The sequence below is a fragment of the Cynara cardunculus genome, assembly GCF_001531365.2.
Source record: "Cynara cardunculus var. scolymus isolate 2C chromosome LG 15, CcrdV1, whole genome shotgun sequence".
In the NCBI taxonomy this organism is placed as follows: domain Eukaryota; kingdom Viridiplantae; phylum Streptophyta; class Magnoliopsida; order Asterales; family Asteraceae; genus Cynara; species Cynara cardunculus.
The window spans coordinates 17973860-17990487 of NC_037542.1; the positions used below are offsets into that span (position 1 = coordinate 17973860).

General features: G+C 33.5%; 1 protein-coding gene across 2 annotated transcripts; it reads left to right on the forward strand.

Moving 5' to 3' along the window:
* Positions 1-5922: 5922 nt before the first annotated feature.
* On the forward strand, positions 5923-10539 carry LOC112527631. 2 transcript variants are annotated; one of them, XM_025138377.1, is made up of 5 exons: positions 5923-6040; positions 6133-6248; positions 6618-7056; positions 8341-8468; positions 9831-10539. In XM_025138377.1, the coding sequence occupies exons 2-5, from the start codon at positions 6171-6173 to the stop codon at positions 10293-10295; spliced, it is 1110 nt and encodes a 369-aa protein (XP_024994145.1). In that variant the 5' UTR covers positions 5923-6040; positions 6133-6170; the 3' UTR covers positions 10296-10539. The 2 variants fall into 2 exon arrangements, with proteins under 2 accessions (XP_024994145.1, XP_024994146.1); XM_025138378.1 differs by having other exon boundaries at positions 5929-6040; positions 6159-6248.
* Positions 10540-16628: the final 6089 nt, after the last annotated feature.

The window sequence follows — 16628 nt, forward strand, 5'->3', positions numbered from 1 at the left end:
TTAATTTTTTTTAAATCTTTTTAAATTTTAATTTTAATTTAAAAAATCTTTTAATTTTATTTTTTATCACAATATGAGGTTATTGGGTTGTTCTTGYRTTCTCKTAAATCACAGGGGTTCTCGTTTGAACCCTTCCCTATATATATATATATATATATATATATATAATCATAAATAGAACTATAATGTATAGTATTATAGAAAAATAAATAGACACAAAAAAAAAAGAAATAATATGTTGAGTTGTTAAGGTTTGAAAAATGGAATTGATGGGACCCAAACCAAACGATGAAATTAATACAAAAAGGTGATAACATTAAATGGGCAAATGGGTCACCTCTTTTTTCTTCTCATTCCATGTGATCAAACTCAATAGTCAACCAACAATAGAGTACAACCCACAATGCATCTCTTGCTTCCTTAGCTTGTACTTTACACAACAGCTTCAAACGAGAACACCTACATTTTACGAGCATGTGAGAACAGTTTTATCGTATGTGATCATACATGTGAGTGAGGGTACTTGGTTATATGCAGACGACTTGTCCCACAACAAGATCGTCCGCATGCCTGATTTAGTATCACTAGTATCACATTGACAACACTCTTATCATATGTGAAAATACACGTGAGAGGGCCTAGTAGTGTGCAACTTATGTCATGATGAAAGTCCTCTGCGTCTTTAATTTAGTATCGCATGTGTACCATATGTCATGGATCATAGTATCACGTGTGATTGACTATAGTAAAAAAGTGTTCTCGAGTTTTTTTGTAAAATGAAAGTATTCTCGTATAAAGTTTTATTAATTATAAACTCGTATAAGTAAATTTCAGTAAAGATATCACTCATGGTTACGTGTTTTCTCATTAGTATCATTGTATATCAATTTTTTTTAGACCATGTTATACATACATCTCAACCGAACGACTGATAAGTAACACAAAATATAAAAATATAAAAAATATTGGATCTCGGTGAGAATGAAAGTTACGATGAGAAAAGTAATAAGAGGTATCCATCATTTGTTCAATTTTAATTGAAGATCAATACTAATGTGGTGCATATAGATGCACCAGATCAATTACCGTGATGAGCGAAATTCAGGGATGGAGATGAGATTAAAAGTGATCAAGGGTCTGAATTCCTTATTATACTTATCATATTAACTCATATCCTCACACGATTATTTATCAATATTACAATTGGGTTAAAACATATATAATCAAATAAAGACTAAAATATGTATAATTGAACCCTAAAAATTTAAGAGACCGTATTTCACATTTATTATTGGAACATTTTCAAGCGCGGTCTTAATTAGTATCAGTATAGATTAGATATTTTTTTTGAAAATAAATAAATTGTATATTATAATTTACTATAAGGGTACTCGCACAATGCAGCGGGATATATCTCGATTTTAATGTTTCGTTTTATTCCATCTCTGTAGATGTTTTAATACGGTTTTTATGTGGTTTTGAGAAAAAAGATAATGTTTTTATTTTTGAATAAAATATAAATTTGAAGATATCATAAAATTTCAAAAATACAAATATTAATATTAGTATCAAATTAACTATTTAAAAGTTCTAGTTTTTTGTGTAATTTCTTTAATTCAATTTTTTATTATAATTTAATTTAGATTTAATAACGAAATAGTTTATTTTTGATTTAATAATATAATTTTCTATAAGAATAACAATTAAATATTCTATTAGAACTCAATGATTATCCTAATCATATTTAGATTTTTTATATTTAAAATAAAATGTTTATCTTCAGTTAGTTACACGAATTCAAACATTAAACTTTAATAAGTTGTACTTAGGCACAATTTATTTTTAATCTTGAATTTTAAGTAATATGCATCAATAAGCGGTACTTAATGCATAAAAATTGGTTTTTAAGAGTTTTTATCAAATACTTTATAATATAATATAAATATTGTAATTTCATATTTTAACCCAAATAGCTCAAATTTAATGTTATCATGATTCACTAAGAGGAGGAAAAATGTAGTAACAACCACATATAAATAGGATTTACAAATATAAATACAATAAATTATTATAATAAATAAGAATTGGTGATGCAACAAATATTCAACTTTCATTAAATGCAAAAAGTTGTATAAACCAATAAATCCCACAATTTGCCACCCCAAACCCTACATGATGTGATAATCAATTATATAATGAAATAAAATTTTATGTCGTAATCCAATGAACAAAAATAGCAGATACGACTCGGTCTTTGTAAGAATTCCGATTTATTTCAATATAAATAGCCGAGGAAATCGGTAAACCCCACCTTTGCCAACCCAAATCCATATACATATTCTATAACGACTTTTTGTTTTTTTGTATGTTATTGGAGCGTACAATGACTTTTTCAGTATCTGTTTATCCATCGATAAAGATTTGACTCAGTATATGAAAATACCAGTATGTAATGTACAACTCAGCTACATAAACACCAATCAGAATAATGTATGATCTATTGGCTATAATTTTTTTAAAGTGGACACCTCACAAATGACGATCCCAAAATTAATTTATTTAAAGATGTTAGAATAAATGGATCTGCATCGTTATATGTTGTATGGATAGTGTTAAGTAATGCTTCATAATTGCTTTGTTGGACTTATGGTTTGTGGTTATGCACCCGTTTGTATTAATTTTCTTGTTGAGGATGTTAGCTGTTATATGATTAATGATTTAAGATATCTATAATATATCATCAAAATTACGTCTTCAGATCTTTTTTTTTTCTATTTTTAGTAAAGAGCATATGCATCAATAAACAAAAATGAATATTTATTGTATCGTTAATTATGACTTTACTTAAATGATTGTATTTCTTGAATTTTTTTAAAACCCGTTTCCGAAGTTAGTCAAAGCCATGTAAAATGGTTCAATTGTTGTTAAAAAGCCCATGGATTAATTGTTGATCCTACATTTATGGCTTGTTTGGAAATGACTTAATGGGCTTAATTAGAGGTGAGCAGCGGAACCGGGTATCCATTTGCGGAACCAAAACTTCATTGGAATTGCCGGTTTCGGAATCGGAACCAATATGAGTGGTTCCGGTTCTTAAAATACGGAACCGATTGAGAATGGTTCTGGTTCTCAATTTTTCGGAACCGTTACCCGCCGGGACCGGGTACCAAGAACCGGCGGGTACCCTGAACCGGAACCGACGGGTACCCGGTATTTTTCAATTAAAAAAAATTAATTTGTTTTTAATACTAAATTTAAATTAGGTCAAGAACTTATAACTCTAAAATAGATTTTTGAGATTAAATGATTCATATTTTTTCAAATTGTGTGTTTAATTGGGTTCGTAGTATTTAATTGTTAAACTTTGAACATTTACAATTATAGTATTTAATCGTTAAACTTTGAACATTTACAATTATAGTATGTAATCGTTAAACTTTCAACATTTACTATTAGTCTATTATGATTTGTAATCATTAAACAATATTTGTAATCATCGTATAATTTGTATTATTGTTTATTTATTTAGTGTTTTGGCAATATTTTATTTTTTATTTCTAACAAAATTTTAATATTTTAGGAAGCGGGTACCCGGAATCAGTTCCCGACGGTTCCGGTTTCGGTTCCAAAAAATTAAGAACCGCTCTAACTGGTTCCGGTTCTAATATCTCAAGAACCACAGGTTCCAGTTCCGGTTCCTGTCAAATAGGACGGGTACCCGCCTATGCTCACCCCTAGGCTTAGTAGCTTGTATGACTTATTTGAAAAGGCAGACAATTTATTCAACAAAGCAAACAAACAATAATCTACATTTATCCATACAAACAATTTAATTCATACAGACGACTTAACTCATACAAAGCTTAATGGAAAAACAACTAAACAATGTGGATTTCTTGGGCTAGTTAAATATGGATTTATTGGAAGAGAATTTTCACCTACCACACATCAGAGTGTTCCAATCAAGTATCAAGCTTGCTCGATAACATGTTCTGTAATGAATTTCTGATACATATGTTCAGTCGTTGCAACGTATTGTCACCGGTCAAACAGTATCTTTCAATATTGATTGATCATGGTGCAATCCAAAGTTACAGAGCCTCCATTGTAGTAACGATTTGTAACACCTTGAAAATGGGTCTATATGTATTCTTTTTATTAACCTGGATATCCAACTCGCTATGCGAGCTGACTAATCCTAAGACGACCATCTGCTTTGCAGATAGTTTGGAGTCACCGCATTTGAACCTCCGTGATTACATGAAAAAATTTTATTTCTCCTTGGATTTGAACCTGTGACCTCCAAATAAAAAACTACGTTGTAGTTGGTTGAAAATCGTAGAACTAAAGTGATATTAGTTGAAAGTTGGAATTAACTGTTTGATTGCCAAATTAGTTTGAACAGAGATGTGAAAGATTGTATGTATGCTGAGATCAGTTATACATAGACTTAGCCGATGTTAAGTTATTTGACTTCATTTAATATAAGTTTAATTAGAAGGTAAAAACTTTCAATTGTGTATGTCTGGTATTTCAGTTGATTTATATAATAAGATATGTCATGTTAGCATGCAGTTACACCTTAAACGAGCTAGCAAATACACTTTCACCGTGTTATAGCAAGCTAATTAACTATTGCAGTTTTAATCAATCTCTTTCGTTTTTGGAGAACAAATACGCCTGTTGTCATTTATTCAGTTTTTTAAAGCAATTTCATCATTAATTATGGATGTAACTTTTTGCCAAAATGGTTACTTGACTTTAAATTTCGAATATATCGATATATTTTTCATAGATCATTGTATTTGAATTTTCTGATTGAATTAATTTATAAAATCATAGAAAACTGCAAAATATATGATACAAGTTACTTAAATGATGGGATATATCGATACTTTGTTTCCCTAATTTTGTTTTTTTTATTGACGTATAAACATTAAACATATAATACATGTGGTCTAGTTGGCAAAAAAGAAGTCAGGTGACTTTGTCTAAATACAAGATATGTCGTGGTTTGATCTCGGAACTCCCCCTAGCCTTAACCGCAAGGAGGGGGATGCTGAAGGCAGGGCTAGTGATAGGAGTGGAGTTGTACTATAAGGTGCGGTTGGATCAACTCATTTTCAGGGAGAGCTAATGCTTGTTGGGTATTTTGGTTTGACACTGCTTCACACCTAAAAGAAGGACAACTGTTGAATGAGCCAAAAAATTCCCTCTTAGATTGGCCTCCTTGGAGGCAGGTTCCGTGTAGAAATGGAAATAACTGGCCTGACCCAACCTATGAACCTATAACTCCATATTAATTGCTTTGACAATATCGAGTCAACAAATCCTCCACTCCCTTTCCTCTTGCTGAAAACATCAACGTGGATGCACAAACTAAGTAAGTTCATGTTTGAGCCCTAAATCGTCAGATATAATTTTCATCTTCAAAGGCAGCCGGATCACCTTATTTTCAGGGAGAGCTAATGTTTGTTGAGTATTTTGGTTTGACACTGCTTCATACCCAAAAAGGAAAAGTGTTTCGTGAGCCAAAAAAATTTCCCCTCAGAGGTCCTGGAGGATGTGGTGAAATATCCCATCTGTACAGAATTCGATTACAGACGTACATAACAACTGTAGCCACTGCTTTTATCATGACTGATTTATTGCAGTCACAATTTGCTAGGATTAGTCTACGCATAGTTTATGACACCTTTCTAAAAAAAATGCCCCCTCGAATTGACCTCTTTGGAAGCGAGTTTTGTATGGTACTGGTTGATGTTGCAGGTAATCCATTTTTTACCCGAATATCTATTATTGTCATTTGTCATCCCCAATTAAGATCCCGAAATGGGCTGAGTTGCCGTAAGTCAATGGAAATAATTGGGCCGGCCCATGAACCTATAACTCTATAGTCCATGTTCAGTGCTTTGACTTCTCGAGTCAACAAATCCTCCATCCCCTTTCCTCTTTTGCTGAAAACATCAATGTGGACACACACGCCAACTGGGTTCCTGTTCGAGCCCTAAATCGTCACGTACAATTTCCATTTTTAAAGGTGGCTTACCTTCTACTATACCGTCTAATTTGAACATCGAGTAAATCGGTTAATGTTTGATTTACTTTATTCTTTGTTTTATGCAATTGCAGTGTGAATCATGTGGGTTTTATTGTAGGACTATGCGAAGATGAAGTTGAATTTGACCTTTTTGGTTGTTTTGTTTATAATTTTAGTTGCAGTGCACTGCGCTGACACGGATCTTGAGGTAATCATTCATTTTGATTTTGCATTAATTATAGAGTTTGTTTGATATAATAGAGACCCTTTATTAAATTACGAACTGAATTAGCTTAGGTGTATTTAAATCTGGCGTGTTAACTTTACTTTTAGCTTCTGGATTAATCTGCTGAAGGATGAGTTTGTGACTTGGCAATTAACTATGGATAAAATTAACTTTAAAGAACATTAATTATGGTATTTCAATACTTATAAGACCATGTTGGTAGCTAAATTGAGATGTTTTGAATTATATGATTCAACAAATTGACTTCTTAGAAGGATATTTCTGTAAGTCTGAGATGGAGTGAGTAAGTTTTCTTGAAGTAATATCTTAATAATCTGAGACTTTATTTAGGTGAAGAAGAATACACATGATGATTTAGGTTCGAAAACAACAACGTCAAACCGAAAAGTTGGTTTGAATGACAAATCAAGCACATCGGGGTCTAATTTAGAATCTGAGAAAGCAGATGCTTCGGAGAAGGCCAAATTTTCAAATGATATCCCAAATGCTTCTGTGGATAAGACTAAGAGTGTTCCAAGTAAGCTATTGGGGGATGGAGAAGCTGGTAATGTGAAAACAGATTCAAAAGATAAAGAGGTGGTAGAAGATGTTGAGAAGAAAAGCATAGCGGATAAAGGGTCAAAATCTAAAAATGTGCCGGAAGAGGAAAAGTTGTCATCCATGAGGAAGGGGAGTTTTCGAGATGAACAGTGTGATTCATCTTTCAAATGCACAATTGGTAGTGATGAAAATCATGAAATGGTTGCATGTCTGAGTGTTCCTGGAGATGGTACATGTTGTTTCTTCATGTTTTTTTTTATCATTTTACCTTGGTGCATATTGGTTTATTCATTGATTTCATAACCATAACCTGACTCTCTATGTTCCCTATGCATTTATATTCCAAAATCCCTGGTCTGAAAAATTAACAAGTCATATGATGCTTTATGCTTATTAACAGTAACATGATGCTGTTTATTGTTTTTCTTATAAATTTTGATGTAGTCGTATACTTGCTCCATTGGACTCAAAAGTTAGCTTGTATCTTTGTTTTCTGAATGCAAGGAATGCTATTGTTGGTTTCGACTAGTATGATTTATTCACATAATGGTGTTTTGAACCCTTGCGTCAGTTGATCTTTGGGGGAGGAAGTTCCTTGACGTCTAAAACATATCATGCTTCTCGTAAATTTGTCCTAATATGGATGATGGTATTCACAAAACAAAAGAACCCCCCTGCTCTATTCATTGATTTGTTTTCAGATGCCATTCTTGGAAGGAGGCTACGTAATTGCAGTCAGTCATAATTGCACACTTTTTAAAAGGAATCACTCAAAAATCCTACTTGAAGTAGGTGTACCATGTGACAAGTGTGTTTAATAAGTTACAACATGCGCTGTGGATGATTGGTGCTAAAGTTAATGCAATGACTACTTGCAATTTTCTTTTACTTCCTTGAAACTGGTCAGGGTAGGAAAACTCAAAAGTTGTAAATTAGATCTTATAAATAAACATCTAGAAACTTGGCATGTTTGTAGATGTGTACGATCAATGATCACCTTGAAAGCCAGAGACTTCCTTAGGTAGCATACCGACAAGCTTTGTGTAATCATCATGTGTTAAAAGAATCTTTTGATAAGCTTCTAATCAATTTGCAGTATTTCTTCTAAGCTCAATGTCATCAAAATTTTCCCGAAACTAGAATAGTGTGCTCCCTTGAATGAAAGTTGCAATAATTTCCATTTTGGTATGTCCCTTGAAGAATGGAACATTTTCTTCTCCGGGAACCTTTTAAATTTAACTTACCTTTTTTTCTATTATCATCATTACAAAAAGTTGTTGATATTTATATTGGGTGTACAAGATTTCCCTATTTTGTCATTTTGAATGGTACTTACAAACTGCTTGCATTTTCTTTGTAAGATGGGACTAGGAGTATCAATTTTGAAGATGGGAATTAGTTCATTATTTTAAATGCACAAGTCAAGTTGTATAATTTTTGTGCTTTTCCGGGGGCATAGAGGTTATACTTTTATTTTTTCAGCAAGTTCTGACTATTATCTTATTTTCTCCAGATTCTACCGAAGTTTCTCTTTTAATACAGAATAAGGGAAAAGGCCTGCTGGACGTGGATATTAATGCTCCTGATTTTGTTCGCCTAGAGAAAACAAAAATTCAAATCCAAGAGAATGATGACCAAAAGGTAATTAATTTGATAGATGAGAAAAGCTCCACATATTAATAAAACAACAAATAGTTTACTTTGCACTGTTTTCCTGTAAATCCTCTTCAGTTTTACCTTCTAATGGACCTTGCCTGTTCAGATTCTCGTAATGCTTGTACACTTTTTATTCTTCATTCACATGTTTACCAAAGCTGCATGCCAACTAGCTTAAACTCATTTCAATTAGTTGATTGATGCAATTACCGACTGTTAGAAATGTAGAACCTGGTTAGGTTGATGTGAGGAATTTTGCATAAGGTGAGCAATAATTATGCTAGAAAAATCTTTACAGCACATATTTATAAGTAGACATCTTGGAGACTTACTACCATCTGCCACAAAAAATGTTTCATGAGTAAAGCACTTTAAGGTTGTCCAACATACTTGTGTTTGACTATTAGTCAAATCCAAAAACGAAATCAAACTAAACAATCCCAGTGTCGGAAGCAAGGTTTGGGAGGGGTGAGATGTACACCTGGCCTCTACCCAAAGGGTAGAGCGGCTGTTTTAATTGTGCAAAAGTTGGAGCGAACAAGAAAAGAAAAGGGCAAGAAGAATAACCAAGACTATTTCTCAAATCCCTATATGCGCTAAATAATGGATCTTGTGGACCACAATAAAAACATCAAGTATTAGTGTTGATGTCAATGGGAAAAATACATATCCGGAGCTTGAAGAAAAAGGGAATAATGGAATTGTTACGGACTTCCCAAGATGGAACTTTACCATCTCATGGGTGGGAGGGAGTACTATTTGTCCCCCTCTAGGTTACAATGTCATAGAGTGTAGGGTATGTTGTGGTGATAGGGATAAAAATGTAATAGAAGAGAAAAAAAAACGTGTCAAATATTATTCTTTACCCTTATGTCTGAAGTACAACTGGAACCGAAAAAGGACAGGGGAAAAAGCTAAAAAGGTGACCGTGGTGCATGAGGTCTTTTCGGCTTTGTGAATGTTGGTCAATTTGCTATCATGGTAAGGAGTCTTGGTCCCTGAGGTTTATTATATAGTTAGGGTCTGTTTGTTAGCAGCTTAATGAGACTCGCAGCTTATTCGGTAAGCTATAGATGATTGTTTGATAGTGGCTTAATGATATAGAAAGTGACTTATTCAGTACGCTTTTAGGGGGGGGCGGCTTTATGCAGAAAGACAAGTTTTTTCCACACCTACCCCTCTTGACTAAAAAACGCTCCTTCCATCTATGAAAAACTTCTCAATCTATACAGAGAGACTAATCCAACATACAACTTTATCCATACAGGACTTGATGGAAAACTAACCAAACAGCCTTAGTGTTCCTTGATTCTGCTTGTTATTTGACTCAATAATCTTTACATGCAGGTTATGGTTTCTATCGGAGATGGAAAAACCGAAAGACTTATAACTCTAAAAACACACAAAGGGAATTGCAGTCTCGACTTTATGGATTTTCTTACACATAACCCCATGAAGAAATCCAACTATATGTCACAATTGACTTTCACCAATCTTTTCAGACGAACGCCATTTCTTGGACTCATATCTTTAGCTTTCCTACTGATTATCGCATCAGTCCTGGTGTGTGTGACCTATCAACGAAGACGTTTTCTGAACAATGGCACGAAATACCAAAAGTTAGACGCCGAGCTCCCGGTTTCAGGTGGGCCCAAGACAGATTTTGACCAAAAAGGTGGATGGGATGACAATTGGAGTGATGATTGGGATGATGTTGAAGCACCCAGTACTCCCTCCATGCCTCTCACTCCAAGCATTTCTTCTGCCGGTGTTTCTTCGCGACGAGTTAACAAGGATGCTTGGAAAGACTAGAATTACAACCAAATTTTGCTTTTTCTTTTTACTTCAAGTAATCTAAGATCTGAGGTAAAATCCCTTTTTCCCTACTCTCAAATAGAACGTTTTTCGTGTACCATTTTTTTCCATGAAATACGACAAGATTTGTATGTCAAGTAGTCGAGTTTTTATCATCTAATCTATTTGTGGATCTTGGATTATTTGATGCAGCAATTTTGCTGCTAGATTTCTCTATAAATCTGAGTTCTAAATGGTAAAAGGCCTTCTAACCTATTTTTGGATCTTGGATCATTTGATTTGCTACTAGATATCTTTATGAATCACAATTGTAGGATTTCTTGTCGTATAATCTATTTCTTGGATATTGAATTGCTTGCTTGATCACACTTATTTTTGTGCTAGATTTTTTTTATAAATCATAATTCTAGTTTTCTAGAGTTACCCATCATCTAATGTAGATGTGAACCTTAGATTACTTGATTGACTTATTCAGCTGCTAGATTTCTGTATGAATCTTGTTTCTTGAGTTTTCTGTGATCCAATTTAGTCATGATGAATCTTGTTTCTTGAGCTTTCTTTATGAATCTTGGTTCTTTTTTTTCTTAAACATATAGTTTATGAGAGAGGTTCATTTAGGAATCTTAAATATTTTAGGAGCCTAGGAATCATCCTTTATATGAGTACTCATCTAGTGATAAAATATTCATGATGAATAAAGTGTGATGAAATATTCATGGTGAATATCGTGACAAGGATTCACGATGAATAATATTCATCACGAATATTCATAAAAATAGGTGGATCTTGGGTGCCTAAAATTACTTAGCGATTGTTTATTAAATACCTATAGGGTAAACATTCACCAATATCATTTACCTTACTGATTGCAAAATGGGCATGACAAGAACCGAGAATCTTACATAATAAGAGGCATAACAAGGACCAAGAGTCTTATTCGATAAGTAAGGGAAAAACTCTTACCCAGAAAGCTTTACCGAGTTTAAGAAGCTTACTAACAATTTGTTTTGATAGCCGAGGCAAATGATGGTGATCTCTCTTGTCGGTAAGCGTTTACCTAGTAAGCTTCTGGTAAGCGACCCCTTGGTTATTAAAGGAAACTCTCACACACCGCCTACCTTTGTTGAGGTTGGAACCCTTAACGTCTAAGAAGGTTGGGGTACTGTATATCGCTAGCTCAAAGGCCCTTTGGTAGAAATTTGGAGTTTCTCACATTCTCATTTTTAGGATTTTATTATTCTTTTGCATATTTTAGTAATAAATCCCGGAAAAGCACAACTAAGGAAAAAAAAGGGTAAACTGCTTTGAATTTTATAAGATTACTATGCAAAAAAGATATTAAAAATCCAAAGGTATAAATATTTTATAAGAATTGGATAAGACAAGAGGGTAGGACTGAACAGAACAAATATATGTCTAGTGTTTGGTACGATTAGGACTGAATGAGACAGAACTAAACAAGTTGTCCTTAAAAGTTATTTGATGATTTTAAATATTATATAATAGTTATAATTAACACAAATAAAGTAAATAGTTAAAGAATTTAATTTATAAATATTTTTACACTATTTTCATATAAACAAATATATACATATATAATGGTACTAAATTTGAATGAAAAATTTGATATAATTGATGATAGTAGTAGCAGTGGTGGTCGAGGTGATGTTGGTTATGGAGGTAGAGGTGGTTGGTGGACGACATGAAGATGGTGGATTGTGGTGGCGGTTGACAATGGCGGAGGAGATAATTGTGGCCGATGTAGTGAAGGTAGTGGTGGTGGTTATGGTGGAGGTGAGGCGGCAATGGACGATGGTGGTCAGTGGTTGTAGAGGGTGTTGTTGCAATAGAGGTGGAGTTGGAGGTGGCCAATGGTGGTGGTGGTGGTCAGGAACGGATCCAACCTTTAAGCACTGGGAGGAAGGCCCAAAGTCAAAAACCAAAAATCTTTGTTGATTAGCTTAAATTTTCTATTTTCGTCTTACATGGTTTCCTCCTAGTCCCATATGGTCATATGCTTCCTTCCCCCAAGTCCCATCCAACGTGCCCCCATCCCATTAATTTCCTGGATCCGCCACTGGTGGTGGCAATGGACGACGGTGGTGATGGTGGTCGTAAAGGTGGCGATGGACAGTGGTGGTCAGTAGTCGATGGTGGTTGTGGAGGTCATGGAGGAGGTTGTTGCGGTAGAGGAGTGGGAGGTGGCCAACGGTGGTAGTGTTGGTGGCAATGGATGGTGGTGATCAGTGGTCGACTATGGCAGAGGTGGCGATGGACTGTGATTATGGAGGCGGTGGAGAATGTTGTTGTAGTGGAAGAGGAGGTGAAGATGGCCGACGGTGATCACCGGTGGTGGCAGCGGCAAAAACTAGCGGTGATAACCATTAAAACAAATATTATATTAAGGTTTTATATCAAACTAAGGTAGATTAGTAATATTTTAGTTTTTATCTCATTCTTGTCCCATCTTGTTTTACATATTTTAGTGGACAAGAAAAAATTTATTTTATCCCATGTTGTCTAACCGTATCCAAGTTCTTGTCTCTATCCCATGTTGCGCCAAACGTGAGATAGTGAGTTCTTGTCTCATCTCATGCGTCAAACATGGGACAATGAGTTTTGTCTCATCTGTCTCGTCCCATGTACCAAACACAACCTTGATGAACTAAAGAAATTCAAACATATTTTAATGATTATAACTTCTAAATAATTGGGTTTTAACCACAAGGGTGGTGCATGATTGGTTTGAGTTTGGCTCCAAAGGTCAAAAGTACCAGAAGGTCTCAGGTTCAAATCCAATGAAGAATAAAAATCCCCTTGTGGCCATGGAGGTTCAAATGCGGTAACTCCGGGCTATCTGCAAAGCAGATGGTCGCCCTGTGATTAATTGGCTCGTATAACGGATTGGATATCCAGGTTAATAAAAAAAAATTGGGTTTATTTTTTTGTAATTGAAAAAAATAAAAAAACAGCATGGCCATGTTTCATTCCTTTTCAATCAATTCACTCCATTAGCTTTCCAATGAAATCATCACATAATTTACTCCATTATTCTTTTTTAAATAATCGATTAAACATTCTTCTTTCTTTTCATTTTGCTAAATATGATATAATTAATGTCTTAATTCATTGAATTGAATCATTAATTAACTACATTAATTACTCATTAATGCACACACGTACAAACAACAATGGTTTGATTATGGAACATGTGGACACCATTTCAATCATACTGTTTCAATCAACTTACACCTATTTAATAAATATAAATCATAATTACAATAATTATTTAAATCATATATTACTTTTGTTTATATAGACTTAATGGTTATTTACCAAATGCTTACTCGGGTAAGAGAACAATAAGTTACATTATCTTACAAGATGAATATAGTAAAGACCAAAAATCTTACCCGGTAAGAACGAGACAAAGGCCAAGAGTCTTACCCGGTAAGTGAGGACGACAACTCTTACCATGATAAACGCTCACCAAGTAAATTGTTGCGTACGATATCGTTTTGGTGGATTAAAATCTTACCCGGTAAGTAAATGATAGTGTTAAATTTACCGGGTAAACGCTTATCAGGTAAGTGTTTGGTAAACAGCCCCTTATACAAGAAAAATATTCATCTTATAGCTGTTTTTTTATATAATTAATTTCTATAGCAAATTAATTTACGAAATCTATTTTTTATAAGTATAATATTCATAAATTAACAATTTTACAGGTTGCTAAAATGTTACTTGCAAAATAATAATTTGAAAATGTCACGTATGCAACTTGCTGAAATGCTATTTACTCAATTTGTTAGTCAACATTTTACAAGTAACACTTTAACAATTTATTAAAATATTAAATTTATAAAATAATTTTTACAAATTACTAAGATGCTATATATTTCAATTAATTAAGTAAAAAAAAAAGCAAAGTACAAAAATAAATGAGGAAGTCCAAAATTATTGGGTATTTGTTAGTTCAGGAAAGATATAAGGATTAGAGATGGATCGACGTGGGCGATGGTAATTGGTGGGAATGCATGAAGAGGATGGCGCGTCGTGGCTTCTTCCTATTCGCTGGAGTCACATGGGTGGGGGCCACAAACAACACCACATAGTTTGGTTGTTAAGGTGTCAGAGCAGTCACATGATCAGCTAGAAAACACATTGAAGAGATTGTTGTTGCAAAACTCGCCGTGGACTCCTCCACCCGCACGTTCTTCTTGTTCCCGCCTTCTCCGGCAATCGCATCCTGCCACCGGCCCCGCTGGTGCTCAGTTATTTTTTTTCGTAAGGTTTTTTTACAAACATAATAAATCTGAAATTAAAAACTAAAAAAATGACATTAACGGAATTTAAATTTGGGTTTTGAGTGGAAGAAAAATTCTGCAAAACAACTCTATCAAGAAAACTTGTATACTCAATTTAGTTTAAAAATATACAAAAATACATATCGTAGCATTTTTCACGACCCTATAATTTTTTACACTACAAATGATGAACGAACCGGTGGTCGATACCATCCATATGCACTAAATTGGGTTTTCTCCTTTGATTAGCCACAACCACTCTTTACATTTACATATATCTTAAATTATAAATAGACACATATTATGTAATGGAAGTCGTAAGAGGTTGTTTGGTTGGTTTTTTCGTTAAGTTTTTTTTTTTTTTTTGATTAACCTGGATATCCAACCTGTTATGCGAGCCGACTAATCTCAGGACGACAACCTGCTTTGCAAATAGTCCGGAGTCACCGCGTTTGAACCTTCATGGCCACGAGAGGATTTTTATTTCACCTTGGATTTGAACCTGAGACCTTCTGGTACTTTTGACCTTTGGAGTCAAGCTCAAACCAATCAGACATCACCTTTGTGGTTTATTAAGTTGTGTATATATAGATTATGAATGTTTTTGTTAGGAATTATTTTCTCATAGATAGAAATAACACATTTATTTATCGGGAGGGACGGGTTTGGAACACAATTGACTTTATGTATAAAGTTTCGCTCTAAAAACTTACTGAATAAGTCATTTTTATATCATTAAACCACTATCAAACAGTCATGTATAAATGACTCAAATAAACTACAGTCCATGCCATCTTTATCCATATAAAAAAAAACAACAGGTCAAAACATGTTAAACCAGTATCTATAGTTTCTATCTTACTGTAAACATAAATTTTGGATTTACCTTTTTAATGATTAAATACATTAATTTTTCATTATTAGTTTACAATAAACTATTACATTCTACATTATTTTCACGTTTTGACCTTCATAAACTAAGGTGTTGTTTAACAAACGCTTACTCGGTTAAGCGCTTATCAAGTCACTTTATTTTACCGGATGAATATAGCAAAGGCTAATAATCTTACCCGGTAAGAGCGAAGGCAAGAATCGAGTTTTACCGGATAAGTGAGGGCGAGGGCTCTTACCATGGTTAGCGCTTACCGGGATAAATTGTTACCTATGATGCGTTTTAGTGAATAAAATCTTACCCGATAAATAAGCGATAGTGTTGAATTTTACCGTTAAGTGCTTACCGAGTAAGTGTTTAGGTAAACGGCCCCTAACTAAAAAACCAGCTGATAAAGACATTCAAATACATGATAAATGTTTCTTTTACTTATTCGGCATAATATTGCATGAATTTTAGATTTTTTTTTTTAATGAGAAATTATATTAAATTTTCATTCTTGTTTTACAGTAAAATTTTACATTTCATTACATTGCACAATTTACACATATAATTTTTTTTGAAGTATATAATATTTATATACGACAAATGAAACAAATAAACTAACACCCCCTCCTCACATTTGGTAAGGTTTGAACCCCTAACCTCCTAGGAAGCCAAAAAATACGATATCGCTAGACCAAAAGCTCTTTGGTACTTTTTGTTTTCTTCTCAACATACAGAATTAATATACATTAAGGTTTAACTGTTTTGGCTTTTGTTCTATCAATTATTCCCTTCAAGCATCAAAATAACAAACAAAAACCAAACTAAACTGAATATAACGTAAAATCTAAAACCAGTATCTATTTATTTATTTCTTAGAAAACTTCCTCTTAGTCCAAAACAACTTCAATGAACATGTAGAAACTCTTAAATAATGAGGTAACATACAACCCTAAAAACAAGTTTTAATTGTTAAGAGCTAATTTTATTCTTTACATGCATTACAAACAAAAGTTTGATTATTAATGAAATTAAAATATATATATTTAAATTTTAATAAATAAAATGAACCCCTTACCATACAAATATATATATATATATATATAGATATATATATATATATATATATATATATAGACTTGGGAT

Excerpts from the sequence above, each read along its gene's own strand:
- LOC112527631 (XM_025138377.1), top strand. The coding sequence starts at position 6,171 with ATGAAGTTGAATTTGACCTTTTTGGTTGTTTTGTTTATAATTTTAGTT. Across the intron at positions 6,249-6,617 it reads GCGCTGACACGGATCTTGAG|GTGAAGAAGAATACACATGA; the intron begins GTAATCATTCAT and ends GACTTTATTTAG. Across the intron at positions 8,469-9,830 it reads AAGAGAATGATGACCAAAAG|GTTATGGTTTCTATCGGAGA; the intron begins GTAATTAATTTG and ends CTTTACATGCAG.